This window comes from Mytilus trossulus, chromosome 4 (assembly GCF_036588685.1).
Source record: "Mytilus trossulus isolate FHL-02 chromosome 4, PNRI_Mtr1.1.1.hap1, whole genome shotgun sequence".
Lineage (NCBI taxonomy): Eukaryota > Metazoa > Mollusca > Bivalvia > Mytilida > Mytilidae > Mytilus > Mytilus trossulus.
Window position 1 is genome coordinate 41,315,691 of NC_086376.1, and position 16,813 is coordinate 41,332,503.

General features: G+C 32.1%; 1 protein-coding gene across 2 annotated transcripts in view; it reads right to left on the minus strand.

Annotated features, from left to right (window-relative positions):
- Positions 1-16,813, minus strand: part of LOC134715305 (small conductance calcium-activated potassium channel protein 2-like) — a 113,889-nt gene that overhangs the window by 47,063 nt on the left and 50,013 nt on the right. For both annotated transcript variants that reach the window (XM_063577419.1, XM_063577418.1), the window contains exon 4: positions 5,310-6,329. In XM_063577419.1, coding sequence (XP_063433489.1) covers positions 5,310-6,137 — 828 coding nt within the window. In that variant the 5' untranslated portion in view covers positions 6,138-6,329. The remainder of the gene's footprint in view (positions 1-5,309; positions 6,330-16,813) is intronic.

The window sequence follows — 16,813 nt, forward strand, 5'->3', positions numbered from 1 at the left end:
ATGGTCCCATTTATGGTGTAAAAATATGTTGGTCTACGATTAATGTCAATAATCACTTAGACAAGGACGTTATACATGTATCATCTATAGACATGTCTTTGCCTTTAGTCTACTCCTTTAATTACAATGCAAATTAGATGATGTTATTAAAGATTTCAATAATACACATTATCCAGAACCGAACCACATACAGAATAAAACAATGTGCATCTCAAAACTATTACTGAAAGATAGGACTTTGAACTTTATATACAAAATGGGAATAGAATAGTGCAATCACGCGAACAGAATAAAACCCAGTACTCACAATGCTATAAAACTGGAAATATGTAACTAGTGATTCAAATCGCCATGCATTATGTATGGTCTCTTAATATTCCGCCAACGCTGATTGACTATAAATATCAGTATTGTAAACTAAAGGACAATAATCTGATTGACCTTCAATGATGAACCGTTATTTTCCTTCATGAATTCTTTATATGTTGTGTGGTAAACCGAATTTTGCTTCAATTTTAGTACTGATAAATATGATAAATTATTAAGTCAGGGATAATTTCATCAATTAAAACTTATACTGGGTTCCTTTATATTTTTATAAGTTTCGTTGTACGCCTTATTGAAAATGAGATATCACATCACAGTTTCAGTAATGTTTTCTATAAAGCCAGTAAACTTAGATACGATCCATGTTAACTCATTGATTCAGTTTGAATAAACCTACTCTTAAAGGATTAATTGTATCGGTACTAATATTGTTTTGTCTTTGAGTGAAAATTATTGTCCTACATCTTTTTGATTTTACATGTATTTAGTTATATATTGGTATTGAACTACGTAACAGACAGTTTATGACGTATTACCAGTTAAATCGTTGGATGTGTACAGATGGGTGTCTACAGATTGACAATAAAGTAAAGCTTCCAGTATATTATCCTTGTCTTTTGTCCTTCAGTTATATTGTTTGTGCCTCGATTCAAGCCATAACGAACCGATTTTCACAATGTTTTCTTATTTGTCATGCTGTTCCACTTTCTTACGTTCACATACAAGTATAATTCCGTCACATTCAATATGAGCCTATTCAAAGCCTATGATTCAGTTGTTGTCGTTGTTTGCTGTCTGTCATATTTGTTTAATGTGTACACCATCTCTTAATTATCAACTAAGGTTACGCATACAATTATGTATATGGAAAAAAAAAACATTATTAAGAGGAAAATATATATGTGAACAAACGCACGTGTCAAGCACAATCATAAATTGAAAAAGAAAATAATGAATTTTAAAGTTTGATGTGAAAAGATGCATAGTCGGTTTGGTAAAGATAGATTTTGTCAAACTGCCCAGTTGATTCTGTGTATCCTTTGACGATAGCCAAATTTCATTTTTTACACAGCGAGGCCTAAATTCTTATTCATTTGAATTTTTTTTATAACGAACAACAAAAAAGAGATACAAATCGCATTTTATCTTTTAAATGCTATTGAGTAGAATCTGGGTTTTTTTCCTAATAAATCGAAAAAAAACACCTTCAGTATTATTCCGAATACACTTTGTTAAAAATCACACTCAACGAGTATGCAACGTTTGGTGTACAAAATATTGATCAAGCATATCAGAATTTATCAAATATAATACGAATTAGAGAAAATGGTTATGATGATGGTCAGTTCGTTTGATATTTAATCATTTGAAAACTGACAAGCATTTATGGGCCATTAACTCAGTAGCGAAACTAAATAAAAATTGCCTGTACCAAGGATTTGTATAGTTAGACTATACAAATCCTTGCCTGTACAAACATATGTTTTGAGGTATTTGGAACAAAACAGACAGTTGCAATGCATAACTGTCTGAGATTATATCGATAAAAAGAAACATTCACACATATTTCAGAAAGAACACTTCTATAGTAAAGTATACATTCTGCTGGACGCAGATGAAGTACACTCCGTGCACAGTGCACGTCTTTACCCAGAATGCATTGCTCATTTGTATCTGATTCTCTTTTTTTCTCATGCAAGCAATACTGATCAGAATTTGTGATTAGAGTGTTGTACAGACAACGTCCTTGTTCAAACAGGTTAGCAGAGATACGGTGCATTCTATTCTATCAGGCTAAAAATAGCACGCTGCCAATTTATATCAGTCTGTTAATATTATTAACTCTCCTCCCTCGCATGTTTTTTCCCGCGATGTCAAGAGAAACAAACATAAACCATTTATAATTTGTAGCCACGTTTTTTTATTAAATCCAAAAAACTATATTTGTTAATTTAATAAAGAAGATGTTGTAGGGTTGCCAATGAGACAACTCTCCACAAGAGACCAAACATTGGTAAAAATTGTTTTCAGAACATTCTGTACGGATTACAAAACTACCGTGAATACCCGCAACCACTCTTAGACTATCTCTCACACATACATACACACACACAGTGACATGTCTGATGTTAATACATTAATACAACACAATATTAACTATGGAAACCTCAATTTGGAAAACGTTTTCATAATCCTTTCTTTTCACTTAAACATGTTAAAGTTGAATATTGCTTTAAAATAGCTTCCCTCTGGTCGCTTTCTTATGAAAAAAGAGGATGTGGTACGATTGTCATAGAGACAACTCTTCATAAGATTTCAAAATGACACAAAAACTCACAATTAAAGGTCACCGTACCGTCTTCAACAATGAGCAAGCCCCATATGTTTTATCAAAGTACTGACATATCAGCCCCTCAAAATAACAACAAACAAAACAAAACAAAAACGAAATTATGCTCATACTCAAAGATCCACTAATGACTATTATGATCTACATGTATAATGGGTTTTCCCTTCAAAATTAGATTCTTAAACCTTTACTATGTTAACCTTGATCAAAGGCATAACAGCAGAAAATAACTTAATGAAAATACAAGCAAGTTCCTTATCCTGGGTATATTGGACAGAAGGTATCAGGTTTCACAATTTCTATTGGACTCTAAGGAATTAATTTGTGATTAAAGATGTAAAAATTAGACATTGGCACAGTGCGATTTTCAAAAATTATTATACACGATAAGCAAAAGATAATATATAACTTATTCATTAATTATATAGCCGTATGTGTAATCTGTCGCATTTCCCTGGAAGCCAGTGCCAGTTTGTCATAAAATCTCATTAGTGAGAAAGGCGCTAGCAACACCGGAATAGTTTTAGTGTTTGCTTTCAGGGGTTCCTGAATATATCACATGATTGCCATGGATTTTCATATGACAGAGGTTATCTTCTAGACTAACGTGGCTTGCCTGTCACAATATGTAACACAAATTACAGTCATATTGAAATGTAACACCACTGAAGGTAGAACTATCAAAGTTTTAACCATTACTCAATAAGGTTTTTTGAATAATTAATTCTTAAGGTTTTTACTAATGGGTTTTTCAAGGATAAGCTTTTACGGTTTTAACACCAAAAGAAAGAAAGAAGCGATATATTTGAGAAATTTGTTAAAACGATATTTGTTTATATAAAAAAAGAAGATGTTGTAGGGTTGCCAATGAGACAACTCTCCACAAGAGACCAAATGAAACAGAAATTAACAACTATAGGTCAACGTACGGCCTTCAACAATGGGCAAAGCCCATACAACATAGTCAGCTATGAATGGCCTCAAAGCATTGTAGAACAGAAAATTCGAAAGTCCAGTTTGACAGTTTATTGAGGGTCTGTCTGAATTGTGTTACAGAAAATATAATAATATGGGCCAAAAATCAAGAATAGTGAAAAATTGACAAAAAATAAGAGGAGAATAATGGTGCACTAAATTATCAAAACATAGGAGAATAATGGTCAAAAATTGAAGGATAAAGCTCTCTCCAATACCTACCATTAGAATTTTTCATTTAGTCTGTACATATATACTTCATTCTTGAAAATAGTAGGTGATAGCTGTTTGCTTTAATTCAGATATTTTAAGCCTTACCACCTGTTAACAATTTTTTTTACACATAACTGGAATTTAATGAGTTGAAAGCTAACTCGTCAGCATGTTTGTTTTACTTTTTCAATAAGCACTGACGTTTTCTTCAATAGTCATATCTTGAAAATATTGAATTCTTCAGTAGATCGAACTTTTATGGTTTATTTATCAATATAATGAGGTCAGAGTGATTATTATTGTCCTTCTTTATTGTTATATCAATATCTTACTAATTAAAAGTACACATACGAGAATAGTACCACGAGCAGTATAATGTTTGTTTATCGCCTTTTCGATCTGCTAAAAAAAATGCTTATTAGTTTCAACCCATTAATCTGAGACGCGTGTGTGTTCGATGAACTTTTGTAAATATCATCGCTTTCACTCTGAAATGTTAATTTCACTCAGATACATTGTACATGTCATATACAGATTTCTGGGCACTTTATCAAAATCAATAATGACAAAATTGCTTTTGCTATTTCAATTCATTAATGCGTAAGTCAATCAAGTCTTTATTTTGAGGGAAATGTCATCTGAAAATAATCCACAGTTACTAGACCACGCTCTGTAAATTTTAATACCGTTTTCTTGAAGGTTTCATCATTAATAATTAAAGTGGTTTTTGATGATGAAACTGATGATTACTAAAATGGTTATGCTTCAGGGATCAAAGTTCTAATTTTACCTTTTTGGTCCGATTATCAATCTCATTAAACTCTAATAATACCAGGAGACCAACCACTCTCCCTTGATAATGACAAATTGCGACACGTCTATTCTGATTATGGGACTGAATAACGCTTAATGAATTGAAACTATATAATGACATCATTTTATATTGTTTGCTTCATCAAGACAATCGATTTTTCTAAAATGGATTGTTGGAAATATGACAAAAATATCCTCCATATGTCAAAGATGTAAACAACATACTCCTACCACTATTTTTATAATTTGTTGCAAAGAAATATAGTAAAATTGAATGACCATTGCCATACAAATTTGAAACACATTAGGGTATCTGTTAAAATGTATAAGGGGTGCAAACTAAACGCAACATTCTATGTATCTAACATAATATTATGTTCAGCCTAATAAAAATGAAACCTGCTTTGCTTTGCCCTAGAAATTAAATTCTTGAAAAGTGGAAATTTACTGAACATGTGCTGACTTTCTTTACATTTCATGCTGCTGTCTAATTACTATACGAACTTCTTAATTAAAGTATGTAAAAAGTTAATGATGTTGTATGCCTACACATGATATGCGCATATCTCTTGTAAACATATTTAGACGTGTGCAATTAATTGAAAACATATGACATGCAGATTTTACGTACCTTATCATACACCTTTGCCATTGTTAATTCCGTTTCTACAATCATTAAGACAATTCCTGAAATCCCAAACACAAGACAATAATCTGAAATTTTCCGTCTTTTTTCATACAATGTTTTCCTTTTTCCAAGTCTATAACCAACGTTGGGTTTTTGTTTTTCTTTGTTTTGCTTGTCATCCATGCCATACTTAGTACCTTCACCGCCCACGACAAGAGGTGCTATTCCGCTATCCTCGTTAGTGTAGCTCATTTTAGAGGATGTAGGCAAAGACTGCATAGATTGAGGTTTCTGGAGTTGCCGAAATGATCCGATGGCACCATTAACGCGCATGTAGTCCGCTCCAATGTTTGATAGAGCTGATTCTTTTTCTTTTGATTTACTGTCCTCAATTTTGACGCCATTTTCAATTGTATATGTTTTATCCTCGTCATCCGAATGCAAAAGTCGATCTGATTGCAGGCGTGAGTTCGAAACTGCCGACATGCTCTGTGACTGACTCCGCTCAATCACACCTTTATCACTACAATTGCTGTTTACATCTTCATTAATATTATAGCTTTGCAATTCAATATCTGGCGATGTATAAGCTCTATTAATCTTTCCATCAATAATAGGTTGTCTTATTTTCAATTCATCAGAGATTTTGTGGTTGTTGGCTGATTCCATGTCATTTTCATTTTTGTCATCGGAGGAGATCCGTACTGCTTTAGTGAGCTTGACATTTCGTTCGTTTGGATCTGCGAATGCAACAGGAACCTCTCGGAGCAGATGTTCTGTTGAATCGATACGCCCCTTCTCATTGGCTTGTGCCACTGGTATTACAGACATATTCAAATATCATATATAATTTTATCAACCAATCAATACGAGCCAGCAAGTGTTTTCAATGAGAATAGTATTATTGACGATACTTCTCATTAACGCCTTGATTTGTTTTTATTGTATAAAAATAAACGATTTCCAAATGGTACACGCTCTCCTCTTTATAGCAATTTATTTAGTATCTTTGCGTAAACTTGTCTGAAAATATATAAAGATTAAATTTGTCATTCATAAGTGTAATTTGTCTACATTATAAACATTTATTAGTGACTTTATATATGTATACAGATGAAAAGGAACTTATTCTTACTCTTAATTGTTTTATTGTATACTATACGTACTTTTAATTAATTAAGAGAATACCATTTAAGCATTTGATAAATTAAATAAAATTAAACACTTTTAAATTTTGTTTATATTTTAATGAAATAAAGATCTAAGTGTACAAATTAATGCAATTAAAAACGCATTTGTAAAGTTAATATTAAGAATTCATAAATACATTGATTAAGAATGTAATCACAAAGTTCATAATTAAATAGAAGACACAGACTACGATTCCGTCGAACACGTAACAAAAACGAAAATTAGCTACATCACAGATTAAATGCCGGAAAGCAAGGTCGGATTATGGAACCGCAAAATCCATGGCGTTATTGTTTTGTCGATATATGAAATATATATAAAAAAATAAAACTTGAAAACAATTGTATAATACTTTTCCATTAATAGAGGTAAAATATAATTATCTGTCATTTTATCAGTTATCAATTTGAAAGTATGAGAGCCAATTAGACTTGAAACTCTCCATAGTGCATTTCAGTGTATTGTATAGGGATAATGATTCGTACAATTACTTGTGATGCCGTGATTCTCTGAATAATATTTATGATTTGAACTTTTTGTCACATTTACGGGTACGATAACTATTGACCAAAGGTTATTTAATACTAATAGTTACAAAAAAGGTAAAAATTTCAATCGTACAATGGTGGATGAACACGTTTTTGAATGAAGTTGGTTGATTATTGGTTGCTTAACGTCCAGTGGCACATATTTCATGCTTAATAAATATGTCATTTGTCAGGGTATATTTAATAGGGACAGAAATTTTGCCTTGCAACAGGCCAAGTTGCTACGGACTCCCAGTGAAAGAGTTTCTGCGAGGGTCGTAACGTTGGGAGAGCGTGGCACTCTTTCCAAACGAGGCATTGGAATTTACTTCCCCATTCTAACCGGATGTTGTTGCCGGTACTTGATACATCCTGCAAGACCAAACGTATGCCCGCTTTAGCAAGGGTTTCCTTTCAGTCGAAAAAAAGACCGGTCATGACCACATTTCAAGTCCCCAGTCACTCTTGTTTCTTTAATGAGAAGGAAAGGTATAGTATAATTGTTCCATGTTACAACTTGTGTGGTTATAAACGGCTTTAAATACATTATGATTACCGGTAATCAAAGAAATGGAAATAACAATTATTAAATTCCCACCCCTTCTCTGTGGCATTCCAAAGTGGTGGTCATTATACATTTGTAAGTATAATATGGTTTGTCGAACGACCTTACTAACCTTAGGATGCATAGACATTGTATGTTTGTGTAGGTAATTAATAATAATAGCGTTGTATTGACAATGTTATAGATGATAATTAACTTATATAAATATGCACATGCATGTATAAGTCAATTATGACACCATGATTATTGGTAGAGATGTGTGTATATTGCCTAAAATCGAAAGACATTGTACCATGCTAACTAAAAACGAATAGATGTAAAAGTATTTGCCTGATTAAAGTTTTCAAATTACAGAACTTAATCCTGTCTTTTCAAATGTACCCTGCATGCCCATACCGTTACCTAGTGTCATCGAAGTTAATAATTATATAGTAAAAAGGGTACACAGTACGGAAGCGTATTAGCGCCACACATTTTTTTTTTTTTTATTTTTCTTCCTATGTTTGCGTTATAACGCAAACCTTTGCGTTATAACGCAAACCTTTTAATTATTCACTCAAATTTTCGTAAAAGTTTCAATGGCATGCTCAATTGATTTTAACAAACTGAAATGTTCCCAAAATTTAGAGAAAGAGAGGCGAGAGATACCAAAAAGGGACACTCAAGTTTCAAAAGGTGAAGTTGAAATTTTCCTTTCGTGAATTATACGGTTAAGTTGGTTGACCATTATACAAATGACACATAGCTGAGAGGATGATCGAGCAGATGGTCAACTCACGAAGAGACCTTTGATTCGCCTCTGTTGACAATTATTTTTTTAGGCACACAATCTCCTCGATTACCCTGTTAGCTCTGTTTCATTTGAATACTAGTAGTGGTCAACTAACCTTGTGACCCCAAAATGATAAATGGAAGTGGACATGACGACGATGTTCAGACGGATGTAATCCATCAAATCGGTTACAGAATGAGTGGAATCAGCCGACCAAGTTTCAACTCTGTTACAATACGTCAACATCAGTAAGACTTTATAACTTTAAAATCCAATAAAACCAAAGGTTCAAAGAATGGCTGACAATAATTCTACAGTAAAATCTGTTTCAATACAACCTCTTAAGGGACTTTAGATTTTGTTCGGTTATCGCCGATGTTCGGTTTTATCAGGTACACAACGCACATAATTTTATATGACCTTACTTGCGGACATGTTTGATTTATACAGGTTTTCGGTTTATATAGGATTTTTTTTTACTCATGTAGCACTGTAATAGATAAACCAGGAACAAGATTGGTAAGACTTTTAACATTCAATTCAGATTAAAACACTAATCCTAAAAACGTGATGCGCAAAATCGTGAAAAAAAAATCAACTTAATGTTACTTCTGGGAAATCTATATTGCACCATTTTTCTCCAATGCAAGTCGGTTGTTTAAAATGTAGGATTAACTTTATTTATTCTAGTATTGTTCGTTTTTATGGTTAAACATATGACTATGTATAGGAATCCATGTTTGGTATAATACAATGATGATATGACTCCCTAGATATATGAAAATTTTAGCAAAGTTTAACTATCAGCATATATTTATAACCTGTTTAAAGTATCCTCAGTTAACAATAAATGGAATAGTAATTTCAAATTGAATCTCAGTATTTTTTTCATTTTAAAAAAAGACTGAAACATTAGTGCTTACCATCCAATCATTTCAGACCATTGGCCGGTAAATAGTTTTGTAATATTTTTTTATAATTGAAGTTCTTATTCTTTTGATATAATGACGTCATTTACTAACCGCACGTCCAACTGTTTGAATTTTGTCGCATAGTAAAGTAAAACGCTGGAAAAGAACACAGATAACTGTAAAACTGTCTGTCGTCATCAGTTGCTAAGTCTGATTTCAAATAAATAAATAACTTATCACAAGCAGTGCATGTTCTATATGTTTTTGTATAAACAAAACATTACAAAAGAGAGGTGAAAGATACCAATATACCATTCAAATATGTAGTAGTCGATGGAGTATGTTTAGAAGGTAGGGGTCAGTGGATAACCTCCAGGTAGTAAATGGAATGTGCTACTTCATAATCGGGACATTCAAACTCATAGATCGAAAAAGAAAACTGACAACGCCATGGCTAAAAAAGAAAAAAACAATCAGACAAATAATAGTACACAAGAAACAACACAGAAAATTGAAGAACAAGCAACAAGAACCCTTCTAAATCCTGCGGATGATTGCGAGTGCTCCGGAAGAGTAAGCAGATCCTGCTCCACTAGTAACGCCCGTCGTGTTGCTCACACTTGTTTAACTTAAACTGCTGTCGATGGTAACTAACGTATAGATCTATTGACCGTTTTATCTCAAGGACAGACTTAATTATAAAATGGTAGTGTAAGATTTCCATTAGGTGTTTCGTGGGAAATAGATGTCTCTTGATATTTGTCATACTTTCTCCGAATGTGACGTTATTCAGAAGAAAAAAGATAACAAAACTATACGTCAATCAAATATTTAAAAGAAAACAGCACTCAAAGACAGCTCCATCAAATGACAATGTTCTTACTTTCCGCTAATTTTATTTTTCTAGATCAGGGTTCAATGCTTTTTGATTTTACCAGTCTTACCGTAGGCAATTATTAAGTCGTCCAATAAACTATTATAACACTGAATGGACTAATTGGAAGAGATAACACTATAACAGGTTTGTGAAAAACTAACCATTGTGTAAACGACACCTTGACGTCAGAGAAATGGATCATGATATAGAATAAATATACTTTACTTTTGTTACACACGTGCCGCATAAGCTCTTTATTAAAACTTTTTAATTAATATCAGATATCTAACAATTTACTATTATTTACAGTAGGGTTTTGCGTATGATCATGTATTGAATTTCATAGAAAAACGATACACCTTAATTGTCACGTGGATAAAATTAATAGATGGTCAAATACATTTCAGTTCATGAATATGAACGGATAAACTGAAATTATTTTCTCCTTTTAGGTTCATAGGAAGCTGGAGTTAGCGTGTAAATCAGTATTTATAGCGTGCATCTTCATGTATAGAATGAATAATTGAATTAATTTGTCCAGAATCCTTTATCAATTGGAGCTCATAGATATAAGGCTATTTTAGATGCACCCATATAGCCGAGTAGATTATTCATTTTCAACAACTAAAATGCACTCGATCATGTAACAGAATCTTAAGTGCAATACCTAGCTTTACTATATGACTATATATTTTCTTGTTTTCTCCTTGGTTAAAAGCTTGAAGTTAGATAATCTTCTTTTGAAAAACATCGTTAACACCTTAGGAAAAAATCGTGAGAGGTAATTGTAAAATTTGAAACAGCTTTATGACTAAATAAGGAAATTGGTACTTTTTTAGGATATATAAAAGATCTTTTTTGGATGACAGAATAAATATAAATAACAACCTGGTTTATAGCTAGCTTAACACTACCTCTTGTATGACAGCTGTAAGAAGTTCTATTTTTTTTGACAACATTGGGAAGCAACCAAAATAGACATATGTTTCTGTGACAATAACTTGGATTCATCATACACCACTCCAATTTAAGTAGTCCTGAATCAAACATGTACTAAATTGACTTCTAATCGCAAGTTATCCAGCGCTTAACACTTCGACCAAGACTTTACAGCGCACGAAATATTTTGCCAAAAATTCTTTAATATTTCAAATTTTTAAGTCCTGTCTAAAGAATTCGTGTGAATGAATAGCAAAAATTATGTTCATTAGAAATCATTTCCATTCCGTACTTCAATTTGATTGTAGGTTCATTTTCCCAGAATTGAGATTTCTTTTAAAAAAAAATGTTTCTGCTGATGATTATTAACCGTTTTGGGATTTTCTGTTGGACAGACAGCATGTCTGTTATATTTCTATTTATCAAGTTTCATTGCCCCAATGTTTCTCATTTTTTCATCGACTTTTAACGAATAGCATCTGAAAGCAACCGAATGGCTGGTTGTTTATGGGGGGAAAATATATACAAAATTACAGACTGGCGATATTCAATTTACAAATTTATTCCATCAGTAAAACTATTCAAAAATATGTTCCGAGTGATGAACAAACAAAGTTATTCCATCAACACATTGGGATAAATTACTTTTCCTTGTATTTGTATGTTAACATTCATCCAGACAAGTTATTTGGGGATATTCTGTCCATCATTTTGATTTGTACTTCCATGATAATCCTGAAAGTCATTCCATACATTTCTCTGTTTAGGTTTGGACACAATTTTGATAATCTAAGGTTGAATAAAAAAAAACTATTGCAATGATACTTATTAATAACTTTTACGTACATTCATTATTGAGGATAGGAATTAAAGAGAGCATTTAAATCCAAAATGCAATGGACTAATGCTACTTCTGTCTTTCTTCTGTATGCGAAGATTATCAAAGAATTATATTGTTACAATTGACTTAAATGCATTAAATTGAGAATGGAAATGGGGAATGTCTCAAAGATACAACAACCCGATCACAGAGCAGACAACATGTATGTTTATCTTCTTTTTCGGGTCCAAGGCAACGACTTTTGAACACAAGTAAAATCGTAGCTTGGTACAAAAGATGACAATTGCAAGATTTTAACGTTCGAAAAAGTGCTAGAGGTGATAATCTAAAAAACACATGTCAATCATAGATTTTGAAAAAAAGGAGAAATCTAGATCATCTAATTCAACAAAAAATAATTCACCAAGGTGTAATTATATCAATATTAGTTATTTGCCGCTGTTAAATAATTTTTTTTGGCAAATTGTGTATGAAAGCGTTTGATTAAGAATATTAATATAATATATATTCCATAATAACAGTAGGTCGTGAAATATTAAAAGGTTACTGCAGTATACGGGTATGAACTCTTAAAGCATAATTACAAATAGGTTGCCCAAATCAATTGTAGATCATTGAAACAAGAAACGACGACCTTTTGTACATGTACTTCAGACAATGTAAAATACGACATGCAATTATCTTCCGCGTGGCTGTCACAATTTTAATTCTTTCCTTGTGTCTGGTATATCTCAAATGTTAACGATAACGACCTACATGTATATTTGTTCTATTTCTTCGACTACACTTTTTGTAGTATTTCCCACTGAACGGTATTAATTATTTTAATACTATCCAGTGGAAAATCTTTCTAGTAAATAAGTATAGTTTAAACTAAATGACGTTAAAAAGACATGTATATCAATTAATGGGATATGAAAAACGTGTGAGTCGGGAAAACAAACGTACAAATGAAAGGAATAATTATTGAGGCTCAAATCTCTTGCCCATAATGACTCCTCCAAAAATCGTAAGACTCCCAAAACACGATCCTGTGATACAAACCTTTAAACTATTATATATCGGATCAGGCTGAGTGTCTGGAAATGAAACCCTTTAATTCAAATTATTTGCTGTCCGAAAACCGGGTCGTCTGTACATTTACATGTTTTTCAAATGCAAATACCGCCTCCCTCTGCCCCTTCTCGTTAAATTATATGAGTATACTGCAGCTACCGTTGGTGTTAGGAGTAGTTTATCACAAACTTGGTATGTAAATACACCATAGTCAGCCAGAAAAGACCTCGATATGACAAATGTAAACTTCAAATGAGAAAACTAACAGCCTGACTAATGTACAAAATATAGAAACGGAAAACAAATATGATATACAGCAACACACGACAACCACTGAATTAAAGGCTCTTGACTTGGGACAGGCACATACAGAATGTGGCGTGGTTAATTAATTTGAAGGTACCACCCCTCCCCTAACCTGGGAGAGTGGTATATCGTGAAGTAGAGTTGAACGACAGCTTACAAAGGCAGTTAATTCCTGAAGTATGTGTGCTTAAGGGTAAAGCTATATTTCTAGTTTTATATTTGATCCTTCTTGGAATAACCCACAACATCCACATGCACTCGATGTAAACACGCAAAAAAAGTCTACATCTTCGTCGGAAAGAATGATATTATAACAACCCAAACTTTTCATTATGAGATATGTCAATTTGTTATCCTGTTCACGCCAATCAAATGTCACAAATTATTTATAATAATGTTCATTTATACGGTAAAATGATCTTTTAAAAATAACAATTTTCTCCTCGAATTCTCGTTTTGAGAACCATCGTTAGAAACAGTTGACATCAAATCATTTAATTAGCTTTGCAAATGCTTTGAAGAAGAAACTACATGTTTGAAATATAATCTGCGTTGTACAATTTTTCCTTCTAAAAAATCAATATTGAAACTGTATGCTGAAAACAAAATATTTTTTTCTCGTACTATTAAAATAACAGTTTATCTATCGAAAGAAAAGGATGATAATTGAGAGACAATGTAATTCATATTTGTTGACCGTTTTTAACCGCAACACAGGAAGAATTGTGCAGATTGAATCACTAAGTAATAATCGAGAAATCTTGAAATAACAGTTACTGTGTTGATTATGACGAGATTACTTCCCCTTGATATGTTTTCCTTGATGACCATATTGCGTGCTGACATGTGATTCGCTTTTTGAATAGCGATCAATTTAAAGGTTACCTTGAAATTAATCAAAACACTCAAAAAAGGGTTCGAGTCTATTTATTAAAGATGGCAGATTACATAATTTCCCAAAAAGAGTTTCCCCCAAGGACGCGAAAAATTCATAAAATCTACTTGAAAATGCAGTAAATCCAAAGAAGGGGGAAATCTCAACATTCAACAACACATTTCATTTAGTACAAGTGCATTGGAATAAATCTGATTTTAAAGAGACTTGTGGTAAAAAAAAATACTACTAGCATGAACAGATTTACACGTAGTTGTAAAACAAAAATGAATTTGCTGTCCGTGTTCTAAACAAAGTTATGGAGATGTTGAAATCATTTGATTTTGAAAGATATTGTAAAATAAATGAAAATTTTCTTGATAGTTATAGTATATCTCAGTTAGAAGAGAAAATGTTTGATAAATATAAAAAAGACTGGTGTACCAGAATTTTTTCATATAGTACCGGTTGTAAATTGAGAACATATAAACTTTTTAAACATACTTATAACACTGAGCAATATTTGCTACAAAAAATGCCACAGCGCCATTGTAGTGCTTTTTCAAAGTTTAGATGTGGTGTAGCACCATTAAAAATTGAACCTGGTCGATATGAAAGAAAAAATCTAGACGGAAGAGTCTGTTTTAACTGCAATATTTTAGAGGATGAAAAACATGCAATTTTAAATTGTCCCTTGTATGAAGATCTAAGACATGCTCTTTTTATTGATATATTGTGTCATAATGATATGTTTTTAAACTTTTCTGATGAAGAAAAAATTATATATATGTTTAAAAATACCAATATTTGTAATATTGTTGCCAAAACCTGCAATAACATTTAAACAAGGAGAAACAGTATTTTATATCATTAACTACTGTATTTGTAGTATTTTATAAAATGAATAAGTATTATTTGTATTTTAATAGTCTCTCATAATTCTTTTAAGAATGGCACATACATGTATTTAATTGTTTTAACTATGTTTACTGTATAATTAATTTTATAATTATATCTTGTTTTAATCATGTTGTATGTGGTGAGACTTTAATAAACTATTGAATCTGAATTGAATCTAAACACACGCCCACTGGTACATTGTTATTCAAAGTATCGGAAAATAGGAAGTATTTGAAGTGTTCCAACAATGATGTTACAAAAAAAAGTATTAAAAACGTCGTAGTATTGGAAGGAGAAAGTAGTGTCACTGGGAATTCTTTGGTATACGAAACGCGAGCCTGGCGTTCAAAACTGGTATCTTTCATGAGTTTCTTTAAAGTCTTTCTTATGTATTATCCAGTACCAGGACAATCAACGAGTATTAATTATTAATTCTAACTGGGTAAATCGAACAACAGTCCTAACTATAATGAGAACAATCGTACCAAACGAAGTCTCGTTTTAGACAGGTTTCACTGTATACATGTTACTAGTCCATATGAATTTGATCATACAACAACCAAAAGTGATTGTAGAAACCATTCAATAAATATAAAATATTGCCATATTCAACTTATTCCATTTAAGATGATTTAGTTTACTCTACAATCCATTTTGGTCGGTGCAACAATGGAACAACATCGGAGTAGTCTAACACTTTAGAGAAACAATGTAAGGTGAGCCTTTTGTGACGAATTCCGCATCTGATGTACCAAATTATAAACTAGTATCTTTGAACAATTTTACCATGTAACATTAATCATAAAGTATAGAGTTGCACAATATCTTACCAAGGCAATATATATTATAATTGTGAAGCTGAATTATTGCTACGATTGTGTATATGCTACATTGTAGTTAGCAGGTCACTAATTACTCAACATCATAACAAGTTGCACAATGGTAGGGCATTTGCAAACTCCTCATACATATTATAGTATTTAGCAATAGCAATTCATTTTCTTAGGGGAATGGGTGATTTTACTCTAGCTTGTGATTAAGGTATCTAGTAAGTCACCTCTGAAATGCAGGGTCTTTTCTATGCACAGGCTACTTTATTGTACAAAAAGTCTTGCTTTTTGAGCTACATGTCCTCCAAAAATATAAGAGGAGCATGTCAAATAATTGATATATGAAACTAAATAAAAATAAACCAAATAAACCTAGTACACATCTAATTACTGCTAAATTAACTTTAATTTATAGATAAGCACAAAGGTTTTTAGGTGTGAAGTTCAACGCAAATGATGGAACAGAATTTTTTATAAACCAATAAGTATCGTATGAATATGAAGCGGACGACGTAAATATTCCGCGAACTTACAATATTTCACGAAATCTTAGTTATCAAGTTAATAAAGCACATATATAATTTAAAAGTCAAGGCTTTTCGATGACCTATAGTTGTTAATTTCTGTGTCATTGGAGAGAGTTGTCTCATTGGCAATCATATCACATTTTCGTTTTTATATAAATACGGGCAGTGACTGCTAAAGCTAAAATTCGTACAGTTGATGCCACGGTTAGATGAATGGTTTCACAGTATGCATCATTATTTAGAAAAGAGCAAACGTTTCACACTAAACAAATAAAACATACCATTAGTGTATATATCCAGCGTTTCTTTACTATATTTCAATTGAACAACTCCAGGCTAAAGTACACTTTGGACTTATAATATTCACATGGTATTAAATCTTAATATACGA